We start from the raw sequence: 27930 nt of genomic DNA, 5'->3' as shown, positions 1-27930 counted from the left end.
TTCAGATTTTCTAAACTGTCTTCTAAACGTTTGTAAAAACAATTTCATTACATTTTTTTTTAATATCATTTTCGCTTTTAGAATTGAGTCGTACTGTTTGAAATTTTGAATACTGTTTGAAATTTCAAATCCATCTCACGGGATTGGCCAATTGGGTGTGTCGATAAATTAATTTAGAAAATGCACAAGGCTAAAAAGAAATTGGAATATCCGCCTAAATTGGGCCCCATTTTATAAGCGTCTGAAACTCTGAATTATAGGATAAAAGAAAAAAGGAAAAAAAAACTCGTGAATTTATTAGAGCAAAGAACAAAGAGTATGAAATGATAAAGAGTTTGAGAAGAAAGAACAAAAGAGAGAGACGAAGAAGACAAGACTCTCCTCGATTAAAACCAAACCACACAATGCTCTCCTAAGCCTGCAATTAATCACACATTTGATTAAGTCTTTAACAATCAATATAAATAAATACTAAGCGTTTTTAAAACTTGGTATATATACCTTGTTTGCGATGTTGTTAGAGAGCCAGTCAAGTCCCTCATAAAGCCCTTCTCCGGAGGTAGCACATGTGCTCTGTATGTACCTGTTCAACAAACCCACCAAGGATTTATATCACTTCTTAGGCTTTCGATCGGGTATATAAAGAGATTTGGTTTAGTTTTCTTTGGCTCACCAGTGTCGTTGACGGAGTGAGTGAAGTCCAAGCTTGTCAGTTATCTCAGCGGCGTTCATCGCATTTGGAAGATCTTGCTTGTTAGCAAAGACCAGGAGCACAGCATCTCTCAACTCATCCTGCAACAGTCAAAAGGAAACAAAATGATGCCACTTGCTTCATTATGTAACACTAGGGAAGGAGTTTTACTTCGTTCAACATTCTGTGAAGCTCATCCCTGGCTTCCACAACACGGTCACGATCATTGCTGTCCACCACAAAGATAAGTCCCTGAGTGTTCTGGAAGTAGTGCCTCCACAATGGACGAATCTGGATGGGCAAGTGAAAAGAAAAATGTTATATTGGAATAATGTAAATATCATTTAGCAAAATGGGGCAGTTCATGGAGAAAAAAAAATTTAGCTATAGTAATTGTAGAATACTGGTAAAGGAATGTAATCACAATACCTTGTCTTGACCCCCGACATCCCACACAGTAAAGCTAATGTTCTTGTATTCCACAGTCTCCACATTGAAACCTAGCAAAACCCAGAATTGTCAGAGATGAAAATTCTTCAACAAGTACAAGTACATGCATGCCATATTGCACCTGTTTATTCAAGATCCAAACTAAAATTTTACCATAATCTACTAATCCAACGATGAGTCCATGATACGAAAATTTCACCATAATCCCTTGATATGAATGCATAACAATGTGTTTATTTCTCATAATTCGATGCAAGAAAGAGGATGCAAAGTTAGAAACTCACCAATGGTTGGGATCGTAGTCACAATCTCTCCAAGCTTGAGCTTGTACAGGATCGTAGTCTTACCAGCAGCATCGAGACCCACCATGAGGATACGCATCTCTTTCTTTGCAAAGAGCCTGCTGAACAACTTTCCGAAGGACAGCCCCATATTATCAAGCCTGTTTCAAAGTAATCACATAAAATCTTCAGTCTAAACGCATACTCAATTGCAGCATTCACGTAGATTCAACACCATCCATCACTTGAGAAAAAAAATCACAAAGCAAAGCAGTTTTGACGCAACCAGTACCTCCTCCTAGGATTATAAATTCTCTGGAACTCATTTGCAGCATTCACATAGATTCAATATCCATCACTTGAGAAAACAATTACAAATCAAGGTAGTTTTGATGCATCCTAAGATTAAAAGTTCTCTCGGATCTCATTCGTATCATCAACTTCCGATAGAATCAACATGATTAACAAAAAGAGATCTAAATTCCGATCTGAAAAAGACAAATCTAGATCACTTTAACGATCATGCAGATACAGATCTATCATCCCTAATGAAACGAATCACAAGAAATCATGTCACATCCATAACGAAATCAGGCGAATACACACAGATCTGGAGATGACGGACACCGATCGCGAGATAGATAATGGAAACAGACGATCAAGTAAACAAATAGAGAAAGAGGGATACAGATTCGGTGATGAACGGAGACTTACCGGGAAAAAAACTACGCCGAAGAAGAAGACCTAGACTTAACACTGTCGCCGATGGTCGTCCAAAGAACAAGAAATGGTCTTCGAACGTGAGAGGAGGAATAGTGGAACACAACAATTCTCTACTTATGGCCAAAAAAAAATCACAATTCTCGCTTTTATAATTTAAGTATATAATTAAATATATTAGCTTTGTTAACAAATCGCGGGGATAGCTCAGTTGGGAGAGCGTCAGACTGAAGATCTGAAGGTCGCGTGTTCGATCCACGCTCACCGCAATTTTTTGTTATTTTTTTGCACTCAGCTAGTGGGCCTGGACTTTTTACACATACAATATTCGATGAGGCCCATTTAGTTTCGGCTTTGGCCCATATTAATCAAATAGATCGTGTGGTGTATTTTTTTAATAGCTCAACAAGTTCTGACAATCCTTAGAAAACATGGCCGATCGGATCTAGGGATTGATTTGTTGCTTTTATAACATTGCTTTCAGATTATTAAACATTACTATAATGAAATAGTATTAACATATACATATTGACTTACAATTAAAATTTTTGACTTTCTAAGCCAAAGACAGTAGTACTATATATAAAAAGCTTAGATCTTGAATCTTGATTAAAATTTTATGAGTAGCAAAATAATTCAAAAGAAATGGATTCCGCTGTTTCCTCTCTACAATGCTTCTTCTTTATTTTATGTCTATCTCTTATGGTTTGCTCTAACTCTGAAATTAGTTCCAAGTCAAACAAGAAACGTATACTGATAAACTTCGGCGACTCTAACTCCGACACTGGAGGAGTTCTTGCTGGAGTAGGACTTCCTATCGGACTTCCTCATGGCATTACCTTCTTCCATAGAGGCACTGGTCGTCTCGGTGACGGTCGACTCATCGTTGACTTCTTCTGTGAGTCCCATTTCTTGTTTTTATATACGTTTTACGTTCATACATGTAATCTTACAAATTCGGTTTAAAAAATTTGATATATGATTAGGTGAACATTTAAAGATGACATATCTGAGTCCATATTTGGATTCATTGTCACCAAATTTCAAAAGAGGAGTCAATTTCGCAGTCTCGGGAGCCACCGCTCTTCCAGTGTTTTCCTTCCCTCTTGCCATTCAAATCCGCCAATTCGTCCATTTCAAAAACCGTTCTCAAGAACTTATCTCTTCCGGTAATTATTATTCTGTCTCAAAATATACATCTCAAATTCATTACTCATAAAATATTTTCTCCTGTTGGTAGGGAGAAGAGATCTTATTGATGATAATGGATTTAAAAACGCATTGTACATGATCGATATTGGACAAAATGATCTTTTACTTGCTCTATACGATTCAAATTTAACCTATACACCCGTTGTCGAAAAAATTCCTTCCATGCTTCTCGAGATAAAGAAAGCCATACAGGTACTTTATTTCTTTCTCAAAATACTTTTATATTTTAACATATGAATAAACTGTTAGCCGCAACATTTCATCTCCATATATGATTATAATTTGTATGATAAATTAATAGCTAGAGCGTTAGGGATATTATTTTAACTAACTAAAAGCTTCATGGGGACAACTGTTTAAAACTTTTTAGTTGACTCGTAAACCTTACCTGATACGGCTGACTTTTGTCATTTGGTATATTGTAATGAAGACCGTATATTTATACGGAGGGAGAAAGTTTTGGGTACACAACACAGGCCCATTGGGCTGTGCACCAAAAGAATTGGCGATTCATCCGCATAACGATTCGGATCTTGACCCGATTGGTTGTTTCCGGGTTCACAACGAAGTCGCAGAAGCTTTCAACAAAGGACTCTTTAGTCTCTGCAACGAACTGAGATCGCAGTTCAAAGACGCCACTCTCGTCTACGTTGATATTTACTCCATCAAATACAAACTCTCCGCCGATTTCAAACGATACGGTGCGTATCGATCGCATTAATAATAAATAAAATCAACCATTTTTAATTGTTATGAGAAATAAAAACCGGTTTTGTTCGGTTTATTTGGTTTATGTGGTTTCAGGATTTGTGGATCCGTTAATGGCTTGTTGTGGTTATGGAGGAAGGCCTAACAACTACGATCGAAAAGCAACGTGTGGTCAACCCGGTTCAACTATTTGTCGTGATGTAACCAAAGCAATTGTATGGGATGGGGTTCACTATACCGAAGCTGCTAACCGGTTTGTCGTTGATGCGGTTTTGACAAATCGGTACTCTTACCCAAAGATTCCCCTTGACCGGTTTTGGTAGTTCTAGTACAAGTTAATCTATTTAACCGGTTTTGTTAATAAAGTTTGTTTTTCAATATAATCAGAAATAGAATAAACGACCAATGTGTTTTATATATTCAAGGATCTTAGCCGTTCATTAACCTCACTAGTCGGTCCAACTATTGATGGTACTAAAATGACAAATGATTACGCTATGAAGTGAATGTGTCAAGTCAAACTATTGAGCCATTATCACCATGTTTTCTGGCTTCATATTCTTACAAATTGAAATTCGAGTGTTGACATGAGAAATGATGAGAGAAAATGACCAACCACTTTTTCTATTTTGTCTTTCGCCTCTCACATATTTTTTTTTTTTTTGTTTCTCCCTCAATTATTATTGCTCGTTCATAATAGAAAAAAAGTCGTCCCCTAGACATCATTATTGTCGGAATTAATTTGACTGCAGTTCATATATTCACCAAGTATAGTTAAAGTGTGTTCGACTATTGTGAATTTGTGATGTCATTAATACACAATAGTGTATATTTATTATTGTGTTCGTTGTATCTGGTTTACTAATATCGTATGGGACGACAACTATACACAGTATATCATTTATTGGATTTGTAAATCTGGTACTATTTTCCTTTAAACGTTGTGTGTATAACGAAAGTTAGCCATTATTAGCATCTATGAAGTTAACTTGGCATTGTATTATTTGAAGTTCCAACATGCAAGAACCTCGTATTGATGGAATTGTAAAGTGAATGCAAAGATTCCGCCCAGCAGCTTCTACATAAAATATATTGGGTAGATGAAAATAATTAAGCACATCATCAAAAAAGCATATATGTTTTGGTATAAAAATTTAGCTTTGTGAAAAAAAACAAAAGACATAAAATGAGTGAAATGCATGATTGAATCTTTAATAATGTAGTTTTGTTATTTTGGCAATAATACGTAATGTTGAATAAATTAGACGATACTCAAAAAAGAACTAATATGAGTGAGTTTGGTGGACAACTTTTACAGAATCTGATGAATAATTAATATGAAAGTTGATCAAAGTATTAAAAACAAATTCAATAAGCAGTTTTGCTATTAGAGTAGTGTATATAGAGTCTGTTACAAGTTTTATACTTTTAAATTTTATTAAATTTCCGTAATGTGATTACTTCTTCTTTTATTGTTTTGCAGCTTATTGTTTGTTTTCGTATTTATTTTATTGCATTATCATATTTTACACTTGGCTCGACAAACAGTACCAGACCGGTCTATAGTTGAATCGGCTTAATTAAACTCGATACTCAATATGTAGTCCCGATGTCAAAATATTAGATGCAACATGACTAAAATACAAATAGACCACCGACTATTGTTAGTCAGAGTCTTCGATTTTGTCCAACATATAACAAGTTGCTAATAACAACTCTTTTTTTTTTTTTTTTTTCGTCGCTAATAACAACTCTTAAAGAGTTAAACCTGTCCCAAATAAGTTTAACTTGATTAATACTAGCTAATTTTATTTTAAAATTTATTAGTCGTAACACTCCACTGAAACAATAACGCGAATGCCGTAAAGATGTTGAATAAGAACTCAAAATATCATAGGCAGGCATTTTGAAGTTCTTCATATAATGAGTCATTGACTCTCTTTTGATCGTGTCGTATAGAGACAAAAATCGAACTCAATGTCATAGACTCGTAGGCGACTGATTGTAGTTATTCGGTTACATGATAATTTAAACCTGTCCCAAATAAGTTTAACTTGATTAATACTAGCTAATTTTATTTTAAAATTTATTAGTCGGTAACACTCCACTGAAACAATAACGCGAATGCCGTAAAGATGTTGAATAAGAACTCAAAATATCATAGGCAGGCATTTTGAAGTTCTTCATATAATGAGTCATTGACTCTCTTTTGATCGTGTCGTATAGAGACAAAAATCGAACTCAATGTCATAGACTCGTAGGCGACTGATTGTAGTTATTCGGTTACATGATAATTTAAACAACATTCGTTGAATACATAAAATAACTAAATGTTACGTCATGTCCCGTCCTCTATCTCAATAATTTAATCCGGGAAATATCTATGAGTATGCACAATAGTAGTTGACCTTTTCTCGTATTAATTAACTATAGAGACAAAATTAAACTAAAATTTATTTAAGATGGGAAGCTACAGATATTAATTAGAAAATGACATTCATTGTTTCTATATAAAAAAGTAGTAACTCTTTACAAGTTAATGTCGACAGAAATATACTTTTTTTTTTTTGACAGAAATATACTTATGTCATATCCGATCCAACCATTAATCCAGATTCTAAATGAATAAACTTCTCAAACATGCTCCGATCTTTTTTTTTTTTTTTTTTTTTAAGCTTCGATTAAGATTTTTATTTTTAACGTAAAATTAATTTTTAAAGCTTCCACAGTTTAAAATCACTTACTTTTCTGATACTATTTAAGTGATACAATCCACTTCTTTTTTTGTAGTGACTATATACAAAGAAGCAGGAATTACAAAAGGCATAGTCAGTCACATGTGCAGACCAACCAAATACGTGTATTTGCATGAACTTCATTCGCAAGTCAGGCAATAACTTTTTAATAATTGTGTAGCTATGATTTAAAACTAGAATTCTAAATGAAATGGTTCTCGTGAAGAGCTTCAAGTGGCTGTATTGTTTTTAGATATTCTTGTTATGAAACTTTTCATACATACCAAAAAAACAAACCAACGCATATAATGATGGTTTCGAATATGTTTCTATATATATATATATATATATATATATTTAAAAAAATACTGATATATGATGATTCATTTAGCTATCACAAACCTGGTCTAATGAAAATTGTTTTCATTTATCAAAAAAAAAAAAAAAAAAAGTGTCCGAATTTTTTTTTTTTTTCGAAACTTCTTCCATATTTATATTCAAAACCGCAAATAACAGCTTTAATCAAGTATATACTTGCATTAGACGTTTTACTAAACAACATGTTTTATAACTGAAAAGATATACTAATTATTACATTACTCTAGAAAGATATAAGTGGTCCAAAACTATAAAAACTTCTGTGGCATGAATTCTCTGTTTAGCAGCTCTCTTCCGGATCGGATCGGGTCCGACTAGAAACACACTGGTTTATGATATTGTTTTTTATTTTATTTTATTGTTTATTAGAAAAAGTTAGTTGGGAAATACGGCTGTGAATTCCAATATTGTATTTTTGTGGTTGCGTCGAGCCCTACGAAATGAGTTGTCCATAGCACATGCATGGCCTTCAACTTCCCTTGATACATACATATTATACGTATGTAACATATAGTTTCTTAATGAAACATTATTGTGTAAAACAGAAGATAGAAAGTGTACGTTAATAATTTGACCTTAATTATTTCTCTTTAGGGTGATGGTGTTTATATTTTTTCTAAGGAATGACTACTTAACGTACGTGTTAAAATCAAATTATTCCTAAAATAATTTAAGGAAGTGACAAAAAAAAAAGATAACGATCGAAAGTCGAAACGAATGGTGATTGGATACTTAAGTCAAGTTGTGCTTTATAGTTTTTTAAAGATGTTCGTATGTGTTAGGTTGAGTTCTTACTATTACAACGTCAGCGTATGGATTAGATTAGATTAGATGTATATATATTATCATCTCCACCACCCTCCAAATTAAAGTGACCCATTTTCTTCTTCTTTTTTGCCTTTACACAAATCATAGATCGTACGGTTGCCTTTTTAAGAAGCAGGTAATGTATAATAAGTGGTTTCCTCACGTAGAAGGTGTTACGAATTTGATTTTTACTCCATATAACATTCCTACTCTACACGTTGTTTTTGTCTTTTTTCTGCTAAAATTTCTGATTTTAGTATGATTTGCGAGAGTATCAAAAAGAAAGATGCCTTTAACAACAACTAAATTCGAGTTGAACACTCCCGGTACGTACAAGACAAACCATTTTACTATTCTAAACACAAAACCCATAGACGTGAGATATATCATATATGCATGGCCGGTTCTACAAATCTTAGAGCTTTAACTTGTACGACAGAAATTAATTGGACTTTTATTATAAAAATAAAAATTGAAGATATAATTTTGTTAATACACATTGAATGTATAACTCTATAAAATTAATTAATTTTCTCATATATAAATAGTGTAACTATGTGATGAATCATGAAAAATTTAACAATAAAATTAAAAGGTCAAAGGTAACGGTGGGCTGCACAAACAATGATTGAATTATTATTTTTAAAAGCTTACCGTCTAAAAAACTTCACGCGCTTAATTAGTTAATCTCCTCCTAATAATTTGTTAATTAATTTCCGTCATTACTATATATTACGATGCTTGGGCTTCTTCTTCCTTGCCACCAAAGACATACTTTGCAATTTGCACAGCTAACTGAAACAACTCTTCGCCACTTTCTTGTCATCCAAACAATTACACAGTTCCCTTTTTCTCCATTATTGCTTCTCAAAAAAAAAAAAAAAAACTCTTTATCATGTAAATTTGTTTCATGAATCGTTCTCAATTTTCTTCAACGAGATTCATTGTTGTTACGAGCTCTTCAATATTGGGTTCTTTGCTTCTGTGTCTTCTTATCTGGATTTCTATACCCTAAACTTGTATTGAGAATGTTCTGTAATATGGGTTTCTTCGATTTCAAGTAGTCTCCTTTTTCGTGTCTCCCTCATATCGGGTTTAAACTCATCTTCTCCGAGAGTGTTTAACCGAAGAAGCCCTCCAAGTGTTTGACGATTTGTCTGAGAGAGATAAAAAAACAGAGGAACTTGAAAACAGAGTAATTTACAGAAAGAAGCCATCATGGAAGAGACTTTTGTTCCGTTTGAAGGTATCAAGAATGATGTTAAAGGAAGGTTAATGTGCTACAAACAAGATTGGATCGGAGGAATCAAAGCTGGATTTAGGTACTAAATAAAATTGCTTACTTTTTCAAAATTTCTCTGTTTTAATGAGTTTTTCACTACAGTATATGATTCCTTATTTTTGTAGGATTCTAGCTCCTACCACATACATATTCTTCGCGTCTGCGATTCCTGTTATTTCATTCGGCGAACAGTTGGAACGAAGCACTGGTATTGAATCTTCTCCTCTGAAAAGAAAAGTTACCAGCTTTGTGAATGTTAGTAGCAAAGATTGCAACTTGAATAAGATTCTGTAATTTGTAGATGGAGTTCTTACCGCTGTTCAGACACTGGCCTCTACAGCCATCTGCGGAATCATTCACTCGATCATCGGAGGCCAGCCTCTGCTTATACTCGGAGTTGCTGAGCCAACTGTAATTATGTACACATTCATGTTCAACTTTGCTAAAGGGAGACCTGAACTGGGACGCAATTTGTTCTTGGCTTGGTCTGGATGGTAATGTTTCTTCTAGTTTGATTTTTAATCTTGTAAAATATGAGGAATAAGTTAGTTAATCTTGTTAAATATGTGTAGGGTTTGTGTCTGGACTTCGTTGATACTGTTTGTGTTGGCTATATGTGGAGCTTGTTCAATTATCAACAGATTCACCAGAGTAGCTGGAGAATTGTTTGGACTTCTTATAGCTATGCTCTTCATGCAACAAGCCATCAAAGTAAGAAGCTTTGTGATTTTTCTATACCAATAAATTGTATTCTAATTGCCTCTAATGCTTTGATTATAAATTCAGGGATTAGTCGATGAATTCCGTGCTCCTGCGAGGGAGGATCTGAAACTTGTGGAGTTTTTACCTTCCTGGAGATTTGCAAATGGGATGTTTGCTTTGGTTCTTTCCTTTGGTCTTCTTATAACTGCACTTAGAAGCAGAAAAGCCAGATCATGGAGATATGGAACAGGTAACGAAGCAGTTAGTCAACTTTTTCTTTAATTCCCATGATCTGGAATCTCCTTATTCTATGGATCTTGAGAGCAATCAATAATCAATTAAGCAGTCATTGCTCACAAGTGGGGAGATCTCAGTCAAATCTTCCTTGTTCTTGAAGAAACTTAATTACCTTTTTTAAAAAAACATTATTCTTGGAACAGGCTGGCTTAGAAGTTTAATAGCTGACTATGGTGTGCCACTCATGGTTCTGGTGTGGACCGGTGTCTCGTACATCCCAACAGGAGATGTTCCAAAAGGAATTCCTCGGCGACTTTTTAGCCCAAATCCTTGGTCCCCTGGTGCTTATGAGAATTGGACTGTCGTAAAGGTGTGTCCTTTATCTTGAAATTCAAACACACCCAACAAGAACATATGACTAATGAACAGTGACTTTAATTTTTCAGGAGATGCTTCAAGTTCCAATTGTCTACATAATTGGAGCATTCATTCCAGCGACAATGATTGCAGTTCTTTACTACTTCGATCATAGTGTAGCATCACAGCTTGCGCAGCAGAAAGAATTTAATTTGAGAAAACCATCTTCTTACCACTATGATCTGCTGCTTCTTGGGTTTCTGGTAAGAATCTGCAGGTATTAGTAATTTCTTCTTCTTCTTGACCTCGATCTACAACTAACTCCGCCATTTTCAGACCTTAATGTGTGGTCTACTTGGAATTCCTCCATCAAATGGAGTCATCCCTCAGTCACCAATGCATACCAAGAGCTTAGCAACACTAAAATATCAGGTACCTTAGCAACATCAATTTTTTTTTGGGGATCTTTTTCCCCTTTAGGCCTTGGATTTAAGCTTGTTGTTTGCTCTTTCTGCAGCTGCTTCGGAACAGACTAGTTGCAACTGCACGCAGAAGCATCAAGCAGAATGCGAGTTTAGGACAGTTGTATGGAAACATGCAAGATGCTTATAATCAGATGCAGACTCCATTAGTCTACCAGCAGCCTCAGGTAAAAAATCTTCTGTGTAACTTTTGAATTTTTCTATGGAATTAATATGGTTTGAGGCTATATGGTGGACAAATATCTCTTCCGCAGGGTCTGAAAGAGCTAAGAGAATCAACAATCCAAGCAACAACATTCACAGGAAATCTTGATGCTCCAGTTGATGAGACTCTGTTTGATATCGAGAAAGAGATCGATGATTTATTGCCAATTGAAGTCAAAGAACAGAGAGTAAGCAACTTGCTTCAAGCAATAATGGTTGGAGGATGTGTTGCAGCTATGCCTCTCCTTAAAATGATCCCTACATCAGTCCTTTGGGGCTACTTTGCCTTCATGGCAATCGAAAGCTTACCCGGAAACCAATTCTGGGAAAGAATCTTACTTCTCTTCACAGCCCCAAGTCGTCGATTCAAGTAAAGTCTCAATCATTTTTATCTTCTTTTACTCTTTCGAGAATCAGTACTCAATTACTCACCAAATTTGCAGGGTCCTTGAAGATAACCACGCGACATTCGTGGAAACCGTTCCATTCAAAACGATCGCAATGTTCACAATTTTCCAAACAACTTATCTTTTAACTTGCTTTGGTCTCACGTGGATCCCAATCGCTGGAGTTATGTTCCCTCTAATGATCATGTTTCTAATACCCGTAAGGCAATATATCCTCCCAAGATTCTTCAAAAGTGCTCATCTTCAGGACTTAGACGCAGCAGAGTATGAAGAAGCACCCGCTTTACCATTCCATCTCGCAGTACCGGTAAACGACTCCATTACTAAATCGAATCAAATTCCACCTTCAGCTTCTTGGATTCTTGTTAACAGATTTTGGATTTTGCAGGAAGCTGAGATGGGATCAACAGCTTCGTATCCATGTGATTCTGAGATTCTTGATGAGTTTATTACAAGAAGCAGAGGAGAGTTTAGACACACATGTAGTCCTAAAGTTACTAGTTCGACTTCAACGCCGGTTTATAATCGGAATCTGTCTCAAGTGTTTAGTCCTAGAGTGAATGATTTAAGAGGTGAGATGAGTCCTAGGCTCGCCGGGAAAGGGCAAAGTAGTCCAAAGCCGAGTCCTTTAAACCCATCATCGTCGTCGAAATGAGTTTACAGATGATGGAGGCTTAATGAAACTGGAGGAGATTATGTTTAAAATTAGTTGATTAATTGATCTTGGATCTAATGCTTTCTTGAGTTTTTCTTCTACCTATGTCTGTATGTTTGCATTTCTGCTCTTGATCTCGAATCATTGTAAAATCTCTCTTACGTACCATGTGGAATGTCGGTAAAATATTGTACTATGTAATAAAGGCAAAAATGTGAACGGTAAGATTTTTTTTTTTTTTTTGGTGAGAAACCAAACTTTCTGTGTACAAAGGCCTAAAACTTAAATCCAAACTAATTCGAAACGGTATCAAAGTGGTCCTTAATTAATTTCGTTTTCTTTCCTTTAAGGAAAAAAAAAAACCATATTGAACATCATAATTTAACCAAAAGCCATGAACTAAGAATAAAGTATATAGCCAAATTACTTCGATACATGTTCCACAACTTTGGCCACAACACATATATACTCGTATTTTACGTAGCAGTAGCAGCAAATTAACTTGCGTTCTATTGGATGGGGTTCAAACACCACATCAGCATATAATCTAGCCGTTCAAGAAATAAGAAAGTTCGAGAGAATATCTAATGGAAACATGCAAATAAAGAACGGCAAGAAAAGTCGTTAGACGCTAAAGCAAAAGCAATTCTCTTTTTGTCTTGGGTCCAAAGAGAGTGATTTTGGTTATGTGGTTCAATTACTTTCCATGTGCTATACAAAACAAGACAAAGGTCAACTACTTAATAAACGAAATTCCAACCAGGAAAGACAAAAGTAAAACACGAGTGTTGGATATTTCTTTTATCAAAAAAATACTATTAGATGGGACAAAGTTTAAGACTGTTTGATCATTTTTGAAGTTCTCATTCAGAGAACACACAAAAAAAGGACTCTAGCTACTCAAATCATCCACCGAATCATTTTTTATTTTAGTAGATTTGTTTTGAGAAGTTACAACATACAAGTTAAGAGACCGATTTACTTGGTGATGTATAGTTTATCATGACCATTTTTGCTGATGATCATATGTAGGCTCACTAACACATATTTTGATGGATCAATGATTTTCAATATTTTTTAGTGGCGAACAGAAGGTTGAGTAATGGAAAATCCTTGCTTCATCTTTTATTGGTATAAAACCAATGGACTTGACAGATCGGTGAGACTACAATAGTAATTAGGCTTACGTCAATGTTTTAATTCTTGAAGAGATCTTTGTCTTAAACTGTGTTTGTTCTCGTTCTGACTTGGACCAATAACATAAGTCTTTCGCAGTCATATCTCTACCTGAATTTGGGATTCAAGTCGCTTTTTGATGGTCGGAGATTAGATAAAGACATCCTCGTTGACCATTTTTCCACGTGTCTATACCACAGCAACTTAACTCGATTAAAATCAGTCCAGGTTGATATTCTTTCTTATTCCAGTCGAAATCTTAAGGCCAATTATTCCCTTATGATCCAAACGAGCAAGAAAACCTACTGAGTCCAATGGGCTTGAATACTTTTCAGTTTTTAAGATTTATGGGCTTTCCTCTGAATTATGACCCATTAAATGCGTGCGTCATCATTGATCATCAACGTGACGGTATTTTCGGGTGTCAAATTATTTAAACCCAAATACATAAACACCAGCAACTTTTTGCTGAGTCATATATGCTGATAAGTAGTGCTGATTAGTTGTTAATTTTTATTGGTTAGATATTTTTTTCTGGATCTATATTTTTATAATCAACTTCTTTTATAGATTTTTAATTGGTTATTAGACTTTCCGCGAAACACGTTTCACATTTTAGCAACACGTTAGATCTTAAGCATCTAGGTTTCGTCCAAAAGAAACATTATTTATACACGAAGGCAATAATAAATTCCTTAGCTTATGTCAATTTAGATATTTTAATGTGTTTTTTTCCAACAGTCAAATTGAGAAGGAAAAAACAACCATATAAAATAATAATTAGGTGATGGCTTTGGCTCATAGTGAGCACTTAACTTGTTGATCTATGCAAATGTGTAAAGCTTGATTCCACTAAATTATTCGTGACAAAAATAAAATAAAAAGACTGCCGACGTGGCATGACAGATTGTTAAAAACTTGGAACACAAGTTCACATCTGGTGGTTTAACGGTCCAGATTCATATTGCAGCAACGCCATCGTGTGATTAAACTTCGGGGGTAAGGTCGTCAATTCAAGAAACGCAGGTGTGAACATTGTCAAACATCTAGAGATTCTGGTCGAGAAAGTTCTGGATTTCCTAAAGTAACCCTAACTTTTTAATCATTTTACAGAAACGTCCCCGTTATTTCCGAAGAAGTCCTCGGAAGTTGGTAAAGTTTAAAAAAGGAGTGGTTCAGGAATCCGACGTCGTTCTTCTAGGGTACGCGCGTCAAAGCTGGAATGACACGTGGCATGATTAGGGCTTAGTCTGAGCCGTGTGTAATCCACAAACTAAGGGCCTGACTGGTTTAAACATAGCGGTTACGATTGCGGTTGCGGGAGTTTGCAGAAGCGGGCGGTTGCGGCTTTAAGCGTTATCAAGTATTTTGAACGACTGGTTTAGCGCTTGAAAAGGGTGCGTTTGCGGGAGTTTTATGACTGGTAAACCAACGGGTGTGATAGCAGTTAAATAAAAAATGACCAAAATAAATAAAAATATTACATAAAAAAAGAAATAAAAACACCAATATATTATTATGATAATATTAGAAAAATTGAACATGCTTAATAATTAAAACCATAAATAAAGTACTAAATAATTATTCAAAAATAAAGAAATTTCGTAACAAGATAGTACTTTATGCATCTGATTTAACATCAAAAATTGTATCAAGTAATGGGACAAACTGTAAATAACGTTGAATTCAATCAAAAAGCAAGTGAGTTTATATTCGAGAAAACAAATCGAAACATATATTCAATCAAAAAGCAAAGCAATACGTAATGAAAATAAAAAAACGATGCCATGAAAAATATTCAAAAAGTTATACATGAGGTGATGAATGAATAAAAGGATATATGATACTTACGTTTGGTTGTTGATTTTCATCAGTTTGGGTGGAAGACATTGAGAGAATAGAGTTTCAGAATATTATTAGGGTTTCTGATGAGAACGTGATACAAAGAGATACAAAGATGAAAGATATATATAGGATTAATATATATTATAATAATTATAAGTAAATGTTTGATTTTTTTTTTTTTTTTTTTAAATCCAACCGCTACCGTCCGCAACCGTAAACGCTTGTGGGAAGAAGCTTTTGAAATTCAGCGATTTCGAGCGGTTCAAAATGGGACGGAGTGATTTTTATGATTGATACCAACCGCTAACAACCGCAACCGACTGCTAGTAACCGCTAAGAAGGTGCTAGCGGGAGAACCAATCAAGCCCTAAATAGAGATCACAATATTCATAAGCAACCGACTCGCCACAGATGACTGCCACGTGTCAACTGTATTTACCGGTTTACCCAGTCACCGAGTTTCTTATATATATAATCAGAGAGAAAAAGCCCACGCGGCTCAGAAATTTCTTCCACGAGAGGAATAAAATCACACGCGAACTTCGATAATTATCAGTTTTCGTTGAACACAAGTGACGAATTTGAGAGAGAGAAAAAATCAGAGATAAAGAATTGGAGTTTCTGGGAATTAAAGGATCGATTTTGTTGTAGTGAAATTGAAATTGAAATTGATTGTGAAGAGAGAGAGAGAGAGAGAGAGTCAGATGGTAGCAGAAGCAGAGGTTGTGTTTCAACAGAGTTTACCGGCGGTTCTGGAGATTGAGTTGTTTGATGGAGTTTCTTCCGCCGTTAAATCTCCCGTTTCTTCTCCCAAATTGGGTTTTTGTCAGTCAACGGCGTCGGTTTCCAGCAGTTTAACGACTTCTCCTGTGGTAAGAATTGTTCCTCCAAACTTTCCGACATGTTTAAAGTTTAGATTTTTTTTTCTTTCTGGGTACCATTTAAAGATAGTTTAAGAAGCTGGGTTCTGAAACTAATCGCTACTAATTAAATTCATCACATAAGATGACTCTCTTTATTGGAAATACTTGCAAGGATCTCTTAAGCTTAGAGGACCTCTGGTTCATGTATGTTTGCGTGTCGTAGCAAATATTAGATGCTTGTTGTCTGAAACTTTGCCTTAATTAAGCAACTTTAAAGGTGGAGAAGCCTTTTGTAGTTATTGTCTGTTGTTAACTGTCTTGTCTTCACTATTTGTGTTTCATTTGTTGTTATACTCAATTGAGCATGCGTGTAAGTAAAAGCCTTTGAGTATCTAATTTTTCCTTTGATCGGAGAATTGGAAACTATTTTTGATTGTTTAGAGAATTTTTTTTGATTTGGTGACTGCCAGAATTGATCTACTTTTTTTTCAATAACGTGTCTATCTTTTAAGCAGGCTGATATCTTTCCAGAGGGTGATTGCGATCCTAGTGTTTCAGACTATATTCCGACCATCCGGTCTGGAAGCTTCGCTGATATTGGGCCAAAGAGACACATGGAAGATGAACACATTCGCATAGACGATCTAGCTTCTCAAGTTGGTTCTCTCTTTGAGTTGCCAAAGCCAAGTGCTTTCTATGCGGTAAATTATTGTTGCTTCCTTATAATCCGATGCTCTTTTAAGTATACATTCTGACTTGACTTCCTCTGCTTAGGTTTTTGACGGGCATGGAGGATCAGAAGCAGCAGCATACGTACGGGAAAATGCCATTAGGTTTTTCTTTGAAGATGAGCAGTTTCCACAAACATCGCAAGTGAGTAGTGATTATGTGGAAGAAGTTCAGAGTTCATTGAGAAATGCGTTTCTTCAAGCTGATCTAGCTTTGGCAGAGGATTGCAGTATCAGCTCTTCTTGTGGAACCACTGCTCTTACTGCTCTGATTTGTGGAAGGTACGTGTTTCGTTCAGTTACAGAGTTACTTCTTTTGTTCTCGATTTATCTTTAGGATCTTAAGAGAGCTCGTGCATATACTAGATTATAAGTATATAACCTGTGATTTGGGCACGATTTGCTATGGTCTTGTACCGGTTGTCTACTCTTTCTGTTGTTGTCTTTGAATTTAGATGTGGGCATTTGATTGTCTGGTTTGGTTATCCTGTTTGAGCTCAGTTTCATGGTGGTTTAACTGTGATTTCTAATGGGTTACTTCTGTTCTCGTCTTTTGCAGACTCTTAATGGTTGCAAATGCCGGAGACTGCAGAGCAGTTCTATGCAGGAAAGGCAAAGCGATAGACATGTCTGAAGACCATAAACCGATTAATCTGCTCGAGAGAAGAAGAGTGGAAGAATCCGGTGGTTTCATCGATAATGATGGTTACCTAAATGAAGTCCTAGCTGTAACCCGAGCTCTCGGGGACTGGGATTTAAAACTGCCACACGGCTCTCAATCGCCACTGATCTCGGAACCAGAAATCAAGCAGATAACTTTAAGTGAAGACGATGAGTTCCTTGTGATCGGATGCGACGGGATTTGGGATGTCTTGACGAGCCAAGAAGCAGTTAGCATTGTTAAACGTGGCTTAAACCGGCACAACGATCCAACAAGATGTGCGCGAGAACTTGTGATGGAGGCTCTGAGGAGGAACTCATTTGATAATTTAACCGCGGTGGTGGTATGTTTCATGTCAATGGATAGAGGGGACAAGCCGGTGGTGCCATTGGAGAAGAGAAGATGTTTTAGTCTTACGCCAGAAGCTTTCTGCAGCTTGAGGAATCTGTTGGATGGCTGAAAGCCTGAAACTGTTGTGTTTTTGGTGAAGCCATTGATGATGACGAATAACCTCTCCCACGCTGCTTTTGTATTTAACTTAAAGATTTTTAGCAGCTGAGAGAACTCCTTTGAGATATATTTGTATATGTTGTGTGAACACAGAGTGATTACATTTTTGTGTGTAAATAATACTGTTAATTGTCTGTTAATAGTGAAAAAGAAAAGATTAAGAGATTGCCACCTTTATTTATTTAGTAACCAATGATAAAACTCAATTCAACACGAACATTGAAAAACTAGAAAAATAGAGGACAACATGTTTGTTATCGAGGTAAATAGAATTAAGATTGTACAAATTCGAGATACTTCCGAGGTCATACAAGCATTCATCATTTCGCGACCAACTTTTGTTTTCGCTTACAAAAGTAAAAATATCATTTCTAAGTAATGCAGCAGAAACTATCGATCTACTGACAATTTGGAAGAACTTGAGTTTAAAGTACTCCAAATTTATACAAAACTCATCAGCTACTCATTTAGGAATAAAAAAGCTAAGGCTATTACTCATCAGAGCAGTCTAAGAATCAAATCACAAAACTAATCCTAATCGAATGTTAATTGAGAATTATTCATGCGAAAACACAAGTCCTAAAGTCCACATATGAACAAAGTTAATTTTTCCATCAAAATCATCAATTCCACAAACGTATCCATTGCTAATCATCTACAAATTACGTATCCATAGAAAATCATCTAAATTTGCAAACCAGTATCACTAAATTATAGGTGATGTAAGAAGTCGCAACCAATAATATCAAAGTATTGAAGGAACAACATAATAAGAATCCATAAAAATCCTAAAACTTTCATAATTCATAACGAAAGATGTTCAACATAGAATCCATGATAACAAAAAAAAAGGTTACAAAATTCCCAAATAGAAATGCAGTTTTTTAAAGATAAGAGAGAATCATAGAGAGAATGAGAAAGATAGATCTAGCGGTTGCTAGAACAGATCATTCGTCACCTCCTTCTTTCTGGTAAACGTAAGTGAGTCCACACTTACCACAGTAATGGCGATCAAAATGACTCGCCATGAAAGTCCCAGCTCCACAAGTTGCGTTAGGGCACTCTTTCCTCAGACGCTGAACTTTTCCAGATCCATCGATTTTGTAAAACTGAAGAACAGCGAGCTTAACCTTCTTATGCTTATGCTTGATCTTCTTCGGCTTGGTGTATGTCTTCTTCTTCCTCTTCTTAGCACCACCACGGAGACGGAGGACCAGATGAAGCGTCGACTCCTTCTGGATGTTGTAGTCGGCGAGGGTACGGCCGTCTTCCAGCTGTTTCCCGGCGAAAATCAATCGCTGCTGGTCCGGTGGGATTCCTTCCTTGTCTTGGATCTTCGCTTTCACATTGTCGATGGTGTCGGACGATTCAACCTCTAGGGTTATGGTCTTCCCCGTTAGGGTTTTCACGAAGATCTGCATCTTTTGAGGCAACGGCTGGACTAAAAGATCAAAATGGGGATTTTGTAGTAGAAGGAGACCCTAGGGTTTTGTCTCTCAATTACGTAACTACCCTTATTCTATTTGGGCTTTCACTTAGTCTTCTCTTGGGCCATTAAGCTTACCAAAACTTTTAAAAAAATATAATGGAGATGCAGGGAATCGAACCCTGTGCCTCTCGCATGCAAAGCGAGCGCTCTACCATATGAGCTACATCCCCGAACGGTGTCGAAACCTCAATACCAATTCATATCATAATGTTAATAATTTATTTATTTATTTTGGTATTTGTTTGACTGGTCGGAGACCTTTGATATTCTTCATCTTTGCCTTTTAAGCGAGCCCTCTTTCGAGAACCCTAGATCTCTCTCTCTGCTCATCATCATCATCTCTATTGTCATCGCTTCGAAACAATTTGTCAATCTCAATCCCAAATTCAAGAAGAGACATGGATGATAGCTGTGCCGTCTGCGCTGACAATCTCGAATGGGTTGCCTATGGATCTTGTGGTCACCGTGAGGTTTGCTCCACTTGCGTCGTTCGTCTCCGATTCGTCCTCGACGATCCTCGCTGCTGTATTTGCAAGACCGAGTCTCCTATCGTCTTCGTCACCAAGGTAATTACGGTTTCTTAATCACTGTTTGCTTTTCAATTGCATCAGATAGCTAATTTTGCTAGAATTTGTGATTGCTCTTCTATTACAATTACTAAATAGTGAGGTTTTTGTAAATTTTTCAACTTTGTCTATCTTAGCTCCTCTATGTCTCCACAATTTAATGTTTATATAAGGGATTTCGTGTGAATTTGTTGCAGGCATTGGGTGATTATACGAGGACGATCACTGACTTCTCCACCTTCCCATCAGCACCAAGGGAAGGGCGAGTAGGAGCTTTCTGGTATCATGAAGACACTCAGGCTTTCTTTGATGACTTGGATCATTACAGGATGATCAAAGCTATGTGTAGACTTTCCTGCGGTGTTTGTGACAAGGCGGAAGATCAACCAAGAGAAGGAGGACCAAGACATCATCGTCAGAGGATTAAGAGCGTTGAACAGTTGAAGGGTCATTTATATCATAAGCACAAATTGCATATGTGTGGTTTATGTCTCGAAGGGCGAAAGGTGGGAGCTTCATATCTGCAGCTTATTTGTTATTATGATCTTCTCGGAAGTTTTGCGCATTTGTTTACATCTGTGTGTCTCTCTCTCTCTGCGTGGACAGATATTCATATGTGAACAAAAGTTGTATACTAGGGCACAACTGAACCAACACATACACACTGGTGACTCTGAAGTTGATGGAAGTGAGAGTGAAAGGGGAGGCTTCGCTGGACATCCTATGTGTGAATTCTGTAGGAATCCTTTCTATGGTGATAATGAATTGTATACTCACATGTCTACAGAGCATTACACATGTCATTTATGTCAAAGGTAATGGCAATCTATATTTATGAATTCTTACTGTTGAGAGTATGTAACCTGAATGACTTCATTGATTTCAATATCCAATATAGGTCACAGCCAGGACAATATGAATATTACAAAAACTATGATGACTTGGAGGTAACATAAACCACTTTCATTAAAGCTCAGGTTAAAATGTGGCTGCATCTGTTCTGATTCTACATGTACTTTTAACAGATTCATTTCCGTAGAGACCATTTCCTCTGTGAAGACGACTCCTGCCTTGCTAAGAAGTTCACAGTTTTCCAGAATGAATCAGAGTTGAAAGTAAACACCTTTCGAGAATTTCCCTTTTTCTTTTTTTGACTCCATGAACTTTTGTTGAGAATTTATATTTGTTATTTCAGAGGCATAACGCTATTGAGCATGGAGGTAAAATGTCTCGGTCTCAGCGAAGTGCTGCATTACAGGTATGTAACACCTCTTGCCTGTTGTCTTTGTTAATTTATGGTCCAGTTTGCTTGCCTGTGTTTAACTATTGGATTCTGCGCCAGATACCAACAAGTTTCCGATACCGACGTGGAAATGATCAAGAGAATCGTCGTGGAAGACCCCGATCATTTCGCCGCGAGCCTGGTGATGATGAATATAATCTTGCAGTTCATGCCGCTCTTCGTTTATCTGAGGCTGAGTATTCTCGGCAAGAGCCTGCTCCTCCACCCTCAAGTGCACCACCCGGATTCTCTGAAAACAACAACATACACGTGGATGATGCTGATCCTCTTATTCAGCCAATGGAATCTCTATCAACTACAGATATGGAGCCCTCTTCACGATATCTTCAAGCTGTAGGAAGCTCTGGTGGTGGTGGTACACGTCTTGGAGAATCTGCTTTTCCTCCTCTTTCTGGTCAACCGAGATCTGGACAGAACGTAGAGAGTTTACCTACTAACACCATGGCTGCTCGTCTAAGACGCCAAACAAATCGAACTACTACTGCTTCTGCTATTGCTAGTCCTTCTCAAGGATGGCCAGTGGTTAACCGATGCCCAGCGCAGGCATCTATTACAAGTGGTGGTAATCATTCTTCTTCGGGATGGCCAGCAATAGGTCGAACGCCTGTACAAGCCTCTAGTTCTTCAGTCCAATCTATGTCCCATACCAGAGTTTCACAGGCTCGACCGCTGGCTCCTGCAGTTTCACAGGCTACTCGTAATGCGAACAGGATTCCTCACTCTTCCTCAGCCCCTAATCTATCTGATACAAGATCACTTCAGCCTTCTCATTCAGATTTTCCTCCAGTTTCTTCTGCTGTTGTGCAAAATCGTAAGACATCATCCACCACTACGCAGGGATTGTCAAACACTCAACCCCCTCCAGATGTACAATCTGCCAACAAGTCATTGATTGAGAAAATGCGTTCTGCACTTGGTCATGATGAAGATGTATTTGTGGCATTCAGGAATATATCAGGACAGTATCGTCAAGGTTCGATTGATGCAAAGACTTATTTGGAGTATGTGAAAGGATATGGATTGTCTCACTTGGTTATTGATCTTGCTAGACTGTGTCCTGACCCTAAAAGGCAGAAGGAACTCATTGATACCCATAATGCCGGTTTGAGAGAAGAAGATTCAAAGGAGAATGGTCGGGCTGCTGCCCAGAGCTCTTCTCAACCTAAAGATAGTCAAAGTTCAAAGAAAAACAAAGGAAAAGCTGTGAAAGTTGCTGACCCGAAAGAAACATTAGCAGATAATTTTATGGACACAGTAAGGAGATTACAATCTTTTCAGAATCCCCAGGAAGAAGAAGAGGTGATATCTAAGGATATGAATTCTTATAGGTCAGACAAAGGCAAATCACAAGTAACAGGCGCTGATTCTTCTTCAACCGGAAACAAGCAGCAACGTAAGAAAACTTCCAAGTTTCACAGAGTACGGCTTGGTGATGGATCGATGGCTGCCTTACTAGATCTTAATAATTCTAACCGTGAGCCTGAACAAGAATCAAAGGATGGTAATTCCAACAGTAACCAAAATCAGACCGGTGGTTTACCGGTTCGAGGCGTTTGGCGTAAAGGAGGTGCAAACCTTTTCTCGTAGAGAATTAATTTTTCGTTATTTTGGCTTATGATTTAAGTGTGAAGGTAGATGGTTTCACTCTCATTTTTTATCAGTGACAGAGAGTTCTTTGAGCAAACTTTATTTATGTTAACGTTATACTTATGGTTTTCTTTTTAATCTATTTCATATGTTTCTGTTTATTTCTACTTGTTTTTTTAATTTAAGTTAAATATTGTTAAGATACTTTCTTTCATCAATATTAACAATTTTAAGTTTAATATATTAACAAAGAGCGTGTTTTGGGCAATTTTTATCGATGAAAAGGTTTTGTTAATATAGTGGTTCATTTTTTTTTTATCTTTTTCATTTGTTTCTAATTAAAAAAGTTTCTTTTTATTAGAGAGGTAAGGAAATAAAGCTATAGAAAAAAAGAAGGAAATAAAGCTGTAATAAATAAGTAAAAGTCACTTTTTTATTTTAAGTTTGAAAGGGAATTACAGCTGTGTGATTACAATTTCAAGAACCACATTTTATTCGATAGTTTATAAATAAAAAACAGCATAAGATGGGTAACACACCCAAATTTTATTCATCCTTCAGGACATGAAGAATTCTCAGTGAAGAGAAATGTTCAAATTGCTTGAAGCAGCCTCAAACTCTGTTCCCACAGTGTCAGCTGCAGCACGTGCCGTAAGCATTTGATCCTCATTCAATCCAATTGGCAGATACAGATCCACTCTCTCCAACACACGACCATAGCGAATCAGATACTTGAGGACATGTAACTCGTACGTACCCCCACTAAAGCTCCAGACTTCCACTTTCTTAAGTGTCCTCTTCAGACACTTATGACTGATGTTATTCATCCAATAAGCCTCTGGATCGAACTGAGGAACCATCATATCAATAAGCCTAGGATCCACTATCTGAAATGACAGAATCTCCAAATATGGACAGCTGTTGATCATGAATCGGATTCCAATGAACTCATTCGGTTCCAGAGCAGACTTCAGTACCAACTGTCTTGTCTCCATCCGTTCTTTCAGTCTAACCGAATCTTCACTCTCCTGGATCAGTTGGAGAAGATATGGACAAATCGTGAATGTCCTAGCGGATCGGAGATGATAGAGGAGATTACACAGTTGGGATCCTGTACTACCATTGTAGTCGATCGCTTCACCAAAATCAAGATAAGCTTCTTCCATTCCCCTAATCGCACTCACGAGCTCAAAGTGATGAACTTTTCCAAAGTACTTGAAGATCTGAATGTTGGGAACGTCGAGTGTAGATTTCTCCACCGAGAACACACAGTTCTTAAATACAACCTTCCTTACCCGGTCGTTAAATCCGGTTATTGCTTCAAGACCGACCTCCCAACAATTCTTCATGATCAAAGTCTCGAGAAATGGTGCCTTCGCTATCAAAGCCGAGATATTCTCGAGACGGATCCAACGAAAGCAAAGGATTTTAACCAAACCCGGGTTCGCAAGCCTTGATGGATTAAACCGGCAACCGAATAACTTCAACGTCACGAGAGTGGTAAGTTTGTAAAAACTTTCCGGAACTTGAATCAAACCCCGTTCTAATGCTGCTGCATCATCTCTGACTCTCCAGCGACGCTCTGAGAGATCAAGAATAAGATGCTTGACATTCTTGGAGACTGCGAATTCGATCAGTCTTGTGACACCTTGTTCGAAAGAATACGAGTTCGAGAGACAAAGCTCGAAACTCTCAATAACTCCACCGGTAAAATTGTCAACCCAACCAACCATATAGGCAACCAACTGTGCTCTTTGGTAATACTGATCAATATGGTTGCCAGCAAAAGTCACCATTTCGGACTCTCTGAAAGAGATGTTTTTCACTTCCCGGTACAAGTATCGCCAGCGCTTGGAAAGCATACTGGTTTTCAAAACGTCCTTGAAGGGAAGGAAAGATATTATCAGAACAAGCAGACAGTCTGATAACGTCGAAATGATGTCAACCGGTGGATTTCTTGAATACATTGTTGATGATTTTGAAACTGAAGCGCGAATGAATTCAAGAAGAGAACAGTATGTGTGTGTGTGTTGGCGTGAGGGCAAATAGTGTTTTTCGTGTCTTTATATATGTGTTTGAAACGTTGCGACTTTTTGTGTGTGTTTTTATCTGTTTGGCGGTTCTAATTTCTCTAACCGCTCTCTTTACAGAGGTTAGGGTTTGTCGTTTTCTCTGAATAGTGTTTTTACTCTTGAAGCATTGCGACGATACGCATTTTCTAATTAATGATCCTGACTGGGCCGATGATTAAATGTACTAATAATGGGCTTTATTTTGATGACCCAATTTAATAGGCCCATTAGATAATGGACTTTTTCGCGGTTAAAGAAAGAAACAAATTTGACACTGCTATAGACTCACGTCACGTCTTTGGTTTGGTGATTCCGTCTGTCCAACGGCGTGAAGGGAAACGTTGACTAGCTGTCAAACGTTGACATATAAGTCAAGTTTTAAAGAGCACAGTGAGTCCAGGCAGAAAGTGGGTCCCATCCAAAAACCTCACCGATTTCTTAGATCTTCGAAACCTCTCTCTCTCGCATTCACACTCTCGTTCGTTTGATTTTGGATCAAGGTAAGCTTCTCCATTATTTCCGATGCGATTACGTCGTAAGTTTGTTCGCTTGCTTCGATTTCGGATATTTTTTGGATCGTTGTTCGCAATCGTAGTTTAGTTTCTGTAGATTCTCAGCCGTTTTTACTCAAATTGTTAGGAGAATGCGCAAATGATACTCAAAGGTTTTTTGTTAGGCTTGAATTTGTGTGTTATCTGTTTAATTTGATTGGAGTTTCTCTTTGAACGCTACAGATACAATGAGCTGTTTTGGCTGTTGCCGCGAAGATGATTTGCCTGGAGCTGCTGATTATGGAGCTCACAATATGACCAAACAATCTGGAGGTACTATTAACAAATCATGTTTCTGCTTATATGTGTTCTTTGAATTAATTTGCTGATTTTCTTCCATGGGAGTGAAGGAAATGATGGAAGGCGCAACGGTTCTGAAACTGCACAAAAAGGTGCTCAAAGTGTGAAGGTGCAGCCTATAGAAGTAGCTGCTATTCTCGCTGCTGAACTGATAGAGGCAACTAATGATTTTGGAACAAATTCTCTTATCGGTGAAGGCTCGTATGCGAGAGTATATCACGGGGTGTTAAAGAATGGCCAGCGTGCCTCGGTTAAAAAGTTAGATTCTAACAAACAGCCTGATGAAGAATTTCTTGCTCAGGTTTGGTTGATATAGTAGGTTATTTGTTGATGGATTATGTCATTATTGTCCAACTTTTCATTTGAATTTTGGAAATGAATCTTCAGGTTTCCATGGTTTCGAGGTTGAAGCATGCTAACTTTATTGAGCTGCTTGGTTACTCTGTTGATGGGAATACGCGGATACTTGTCTTTGAGTTTGCTCAAAATGGATCTCTTCATGATATTCTTCATGGTACAGTGTCGAAATAAAATTTTGGGACATATATGTTTTATTTTGTTTTAAGGTGTGATTTTTTTGATGTTATAACATATCCTATGCTTCCTCAGGGAGAAAAGGTGTGAAGGGAGCAAAGCCTGGTCCACTCTTGTCTTGGCATCAACGAGTGAAGATTGCGGTTGGAGCAGCAAGAGGGCTTGAGTACTTACATGAAAAGGCGAATCCACATGTCATTCACCGTGACATAAAGTCCAGCAACGTTCTAATCTTTGATAATGATGTAGCTAAAATTGCTGACTTCGATCTGTCAAATCAAGCTCCTGATATGGCAGCACGCCTTCATTCGACTCGTGTTCTTGGAACCTTTGGTTACCATGCCCCTGAGTAAGTTGGTTTTCTTATCTCCTTCTTCTTCTTCTTCTCCATTGCTCAATCATCGATCTCTCATATGCTCGTCTTCTCTTTAATAGATATGCAATGACTGGGCAACTGAGTGCCAAAAGTGATGTATACAGTTTCGGAGTTGTACTACTCGAGCTTCTTACAGGTCGAAAGCCTGTTGATCATACATTGCCTCGAGGCCAGCAAAGTCTAGTCACATGGGTAAATATATTCACCTCTTTCAAAGATGAACAATCTTGCAACATGTACTTTTTCAAAGATCTTACTAAACAATCAAAACTCTGTTGTTGCCTTAGGCTACACCAAAGCTAAGCGAAGACAAGGTTAAGCAGTGTGTTGATTCAAGACTCGGAGGAGATTACCCTCCAAAAGCTGTTGCTAAGGTATAAACCGAAACTGAGTCTTGAAGTAATGAATACATAGAACCAGTCTTGCTATAAATGTTTTGTGTTTGATCATCTTTTTTGTTGATAATGCAGTTAGCTGCTGTTGCTGCATTGTGTGTACAATACGAAGCTGATTTCAGACCAAACATGAGTATTGTCGTGAAGGCTCTGCAACCATTGTTGAATGCTCGGACCGGACCTGCGGGAGAAGGAGCACCTTAGTGTTAAGTGTTAACCCTTAGCCGTCACCGTTTAAAGTTCTTTTATTTATACTGGAAAAATCATTCTCAAACAACATTCAACATAGTGTTCATAGAATTCTGACATTGATACTTATTATGATTTGACCACTAAAGTCTCCTGTTTTGTTTTAAATTTAAACTAAAACCCAGTGGGAGTAATTGAAATTTTTTATAAGTAAACTATGGATTAGAACGAAAAATATCTCATCTTAAGTAAAAATACTGTTTTACAGAATATTATTCAACCAACTACAAAGATGTCGACAGAAATTAATTGTTTTAGTCTTTTATATGCTTTTCTTATAGAGTTGTTTCCATTATAGTTGTGGAAAATTGGAAGTTAGGACGTACGTAAACGTCGTGACAAATGGAAATTAGAAAACAGTAATAAGTTTCTTCGTTAAAAACGAAAACGGTGATGTCTTCGTTGAAGTTAAAGTCA

General features: G+C 37.0%; 8 protein-coding genes and 2 non-coding genes across 10 annotated transcripts; 6 read left to right on the top strand and 4 right to left on the bottom strand.

The window, feature by feature from the left end:
• Positions 1-191: 191 nt before the first annotated feature.
• LOC9314516 (ADP-ribosylation factor 1) lies at positions 192-2248 on the bottom strand. The gene is made up of 7 exons (XM_021026568.1): positions 2137-2248; positions 1426-1583; positions 1121-1191; positions 863-982; positions 674-792; positions 502-583; positions 192-418 (listed from the first exon to the last, which is right to left on the bottom strand). The coding sequence occupies exons 2-7, from the start codon at positions 1571-1573 to the stop codon at positions 413-415; spliced, it is 546 nt and encodes a 181-aa protein (XP_020882227.1). The 5' UTR covers positions 1574-1583; positions 2137-2248; the 3' UTR covers positions 192-412.
• A 90-nt stretch (positions 2249-2338) lies between these two features.
• On the top strand, positions 2339-2411 carry TRNAF-GAA. Its single transcript has one exon. It is a non-coding gene; the product is annotated as a tRNA-Phe (tRNA).
• A 334-nt stretch (positions 2412-2745) lies between these two features.
• Positions 2746-4489, top strand: LOC9314515 (GDSL esterase/lipase At3g62280). The gene is made up of 5 exons (XM_002878401.2): positions 2746-3040; positions 3129-3311; positions 3383-3546; positions 3785-4055; positions 4159-4489. The coding sequence occupies exons 1-5, from the start codon at positions 2788-2790 to the stop codon at positions 4383-4385; spliced, it is 1098 nt and encodes a 365-aa protein (XP_002878447.1). The 5' UTR covers positions 2746-2787; the 3' UTR covers positions 4386-4489.
• Positions 4490-8688: 4199 nt separating this feature from the next.
• Positions 8689-12548, top strand: LOC9314514 (probable boron transporter 2). The gene is made up of 12 exons (XM_021024488.1): positions 8689-9304; positions 9390-9472; positions 9566-9758; positions 9837-9975; positions 10051-10216; positions 10407-10573; positions 10650-10823; positions 10897-10992; positions 11078-11209; positions 11297-11616; positions 11690-11960; positions 12042-12548. Exons 1-12 carry the CDS (start codon positions 9201-9203, stop codon positions 12306-12308), a joined length of 2112 nt encoding a protein of 703 aa, XP_020880147.1. The 5' UTR covers positions 8689-9200; the 3' UTR covers positions 12309-12548.
• A 3220-nt stretch (positions 12549-15768) lies between these two features.
• LOC9312737 (probable protein phosphatase 2C 49) lies at positions 15769-18256 on the top strand. Its single transcript, XM_021024490.1, has 4 exons — positions 15769-16201; positions 16708-16893; positions 16967-17202; positions 17480-18256. The coding sequence occupies exons 1-4, from the start codon at positions 16034-16036 to the stop codon at positions 18039-18041; spliced, it is 1152 nt and encodes a 383-aa protein (XP_020880149.1). The 5' UTR covers positions 15769-16033; the 3' UTR covers positions 18042-18256.
• Positions 18257-18861: 605 nt separating this feature from the next.
• Positions 18862-19551, bottom strand: LOC9314513 (ubiquitin-40S ribosomal protein S27a-2). The gene has a single exon (XM_021024492.1). It carries the CDS (start codon positions 19510-19512, stop codon positions 19039-19041), a length of 474 nt encoding a protein of 157 aa, XP_020880151.1. The 5' UTR covers positions 19513-19551; the 3' UTR covers positions 18862-19038.
• A 126-nt stretch (positions 19552-19677) lies between these two features.
• On the bottom strand, positions 19678-19750 carry TRNAA-UGC. Its single transcript has one exon. It is a non-coding gene; the product is annotated as a tRNA-Ala (tRNA).
• Positions 19751-19837: 87 nt separating this feature from the next.
• Positions 19838-23197, top strand: LOC9312736 (E3 ubiquitin-protein ligase ZNF598). The gene is made up of 7 exons (XM_002878398.2): positions 19838-20146; positions 20344-20652; positions 20753-20961; positions 21045-21093; positions 21172-21261; positions 21342-21404; positions 21489-23197. The coding sequence occupies exons 1-7, from the start codon at positions 19979-19981 to the stop codon at positions 23034-23036; spliced, it is 2436 nt and encodes an 811-aa protein (XP_002878444.1). The 5' UTR covers positions 19838-19978; the 3' UTR covers positions 23037-23197.
• A 252-nt stretch (positions 23198-23449) lies between these two features.
• LOC9314512 (F-box protein At3g62230) lies at positions 23450-25218 on the bottom strand. The gene has a single exon (XM_002876621.2). It carries the CDS (start codon positions 25001-25003, stop codon positions 23612-23614), a length of 1392 nt encoding a protein of 463 aa, XP_002876667.1. The 5' UTR covers positions 25004-25218; the 3' UTR covers positions 23450-23611.
• A 240-nt stretch (positions 25219-25458) lies between these two features.
• LOC9314511 (probable receptor-like protein kinase At2g47060) lies at positions 25459-27659 on the top strand. The gene is made up of 8 exons (XM_002878397.2): positions 25459-25608; positions 25843-25932; positions 26010-26260; positions 26347-26473; positions 26569-26842; positions 26929-27061; positions 27157-27243; positions 27340-27659. The coding sequence occupies exons 2-8, from the start codon at positions 25848-25850 to the stop codon at positions 27466-27468; spliced, it is 1086 nt and encodes a 361-aa protein (XP_002878443.1). The 5' UTR covers positions 25459-25608; positions 25843-25847; the 3' UTR covers positions 27469-27659.
• The last annotated feature ends 271 nt before the right edge of the window (positions 27660-27930 follow it).

This window comes from Arabidopsis lyrata (genome assembly GCF_000004255.2).
Source record: "Arabidopsis lyrata subsp. lyrata unplaced genomic scaffold ARALYscaffold_5, whole genome shotgun sequence".
In the NCBI taxonomy this organism is placed as follows: domain Eukaryota; kingdom Viridiplantae; phylum Streptophyta; class Magnoliopsida; order Brassicales; family Brassicaceae; genus Arabidopsis; species Arabidopsis lyrata.
The sequence above is the reverse complement of the archived record's forward strand: the minus strand, read 5'-3'. Positions and strand labels throughout refer to the sequence as shown.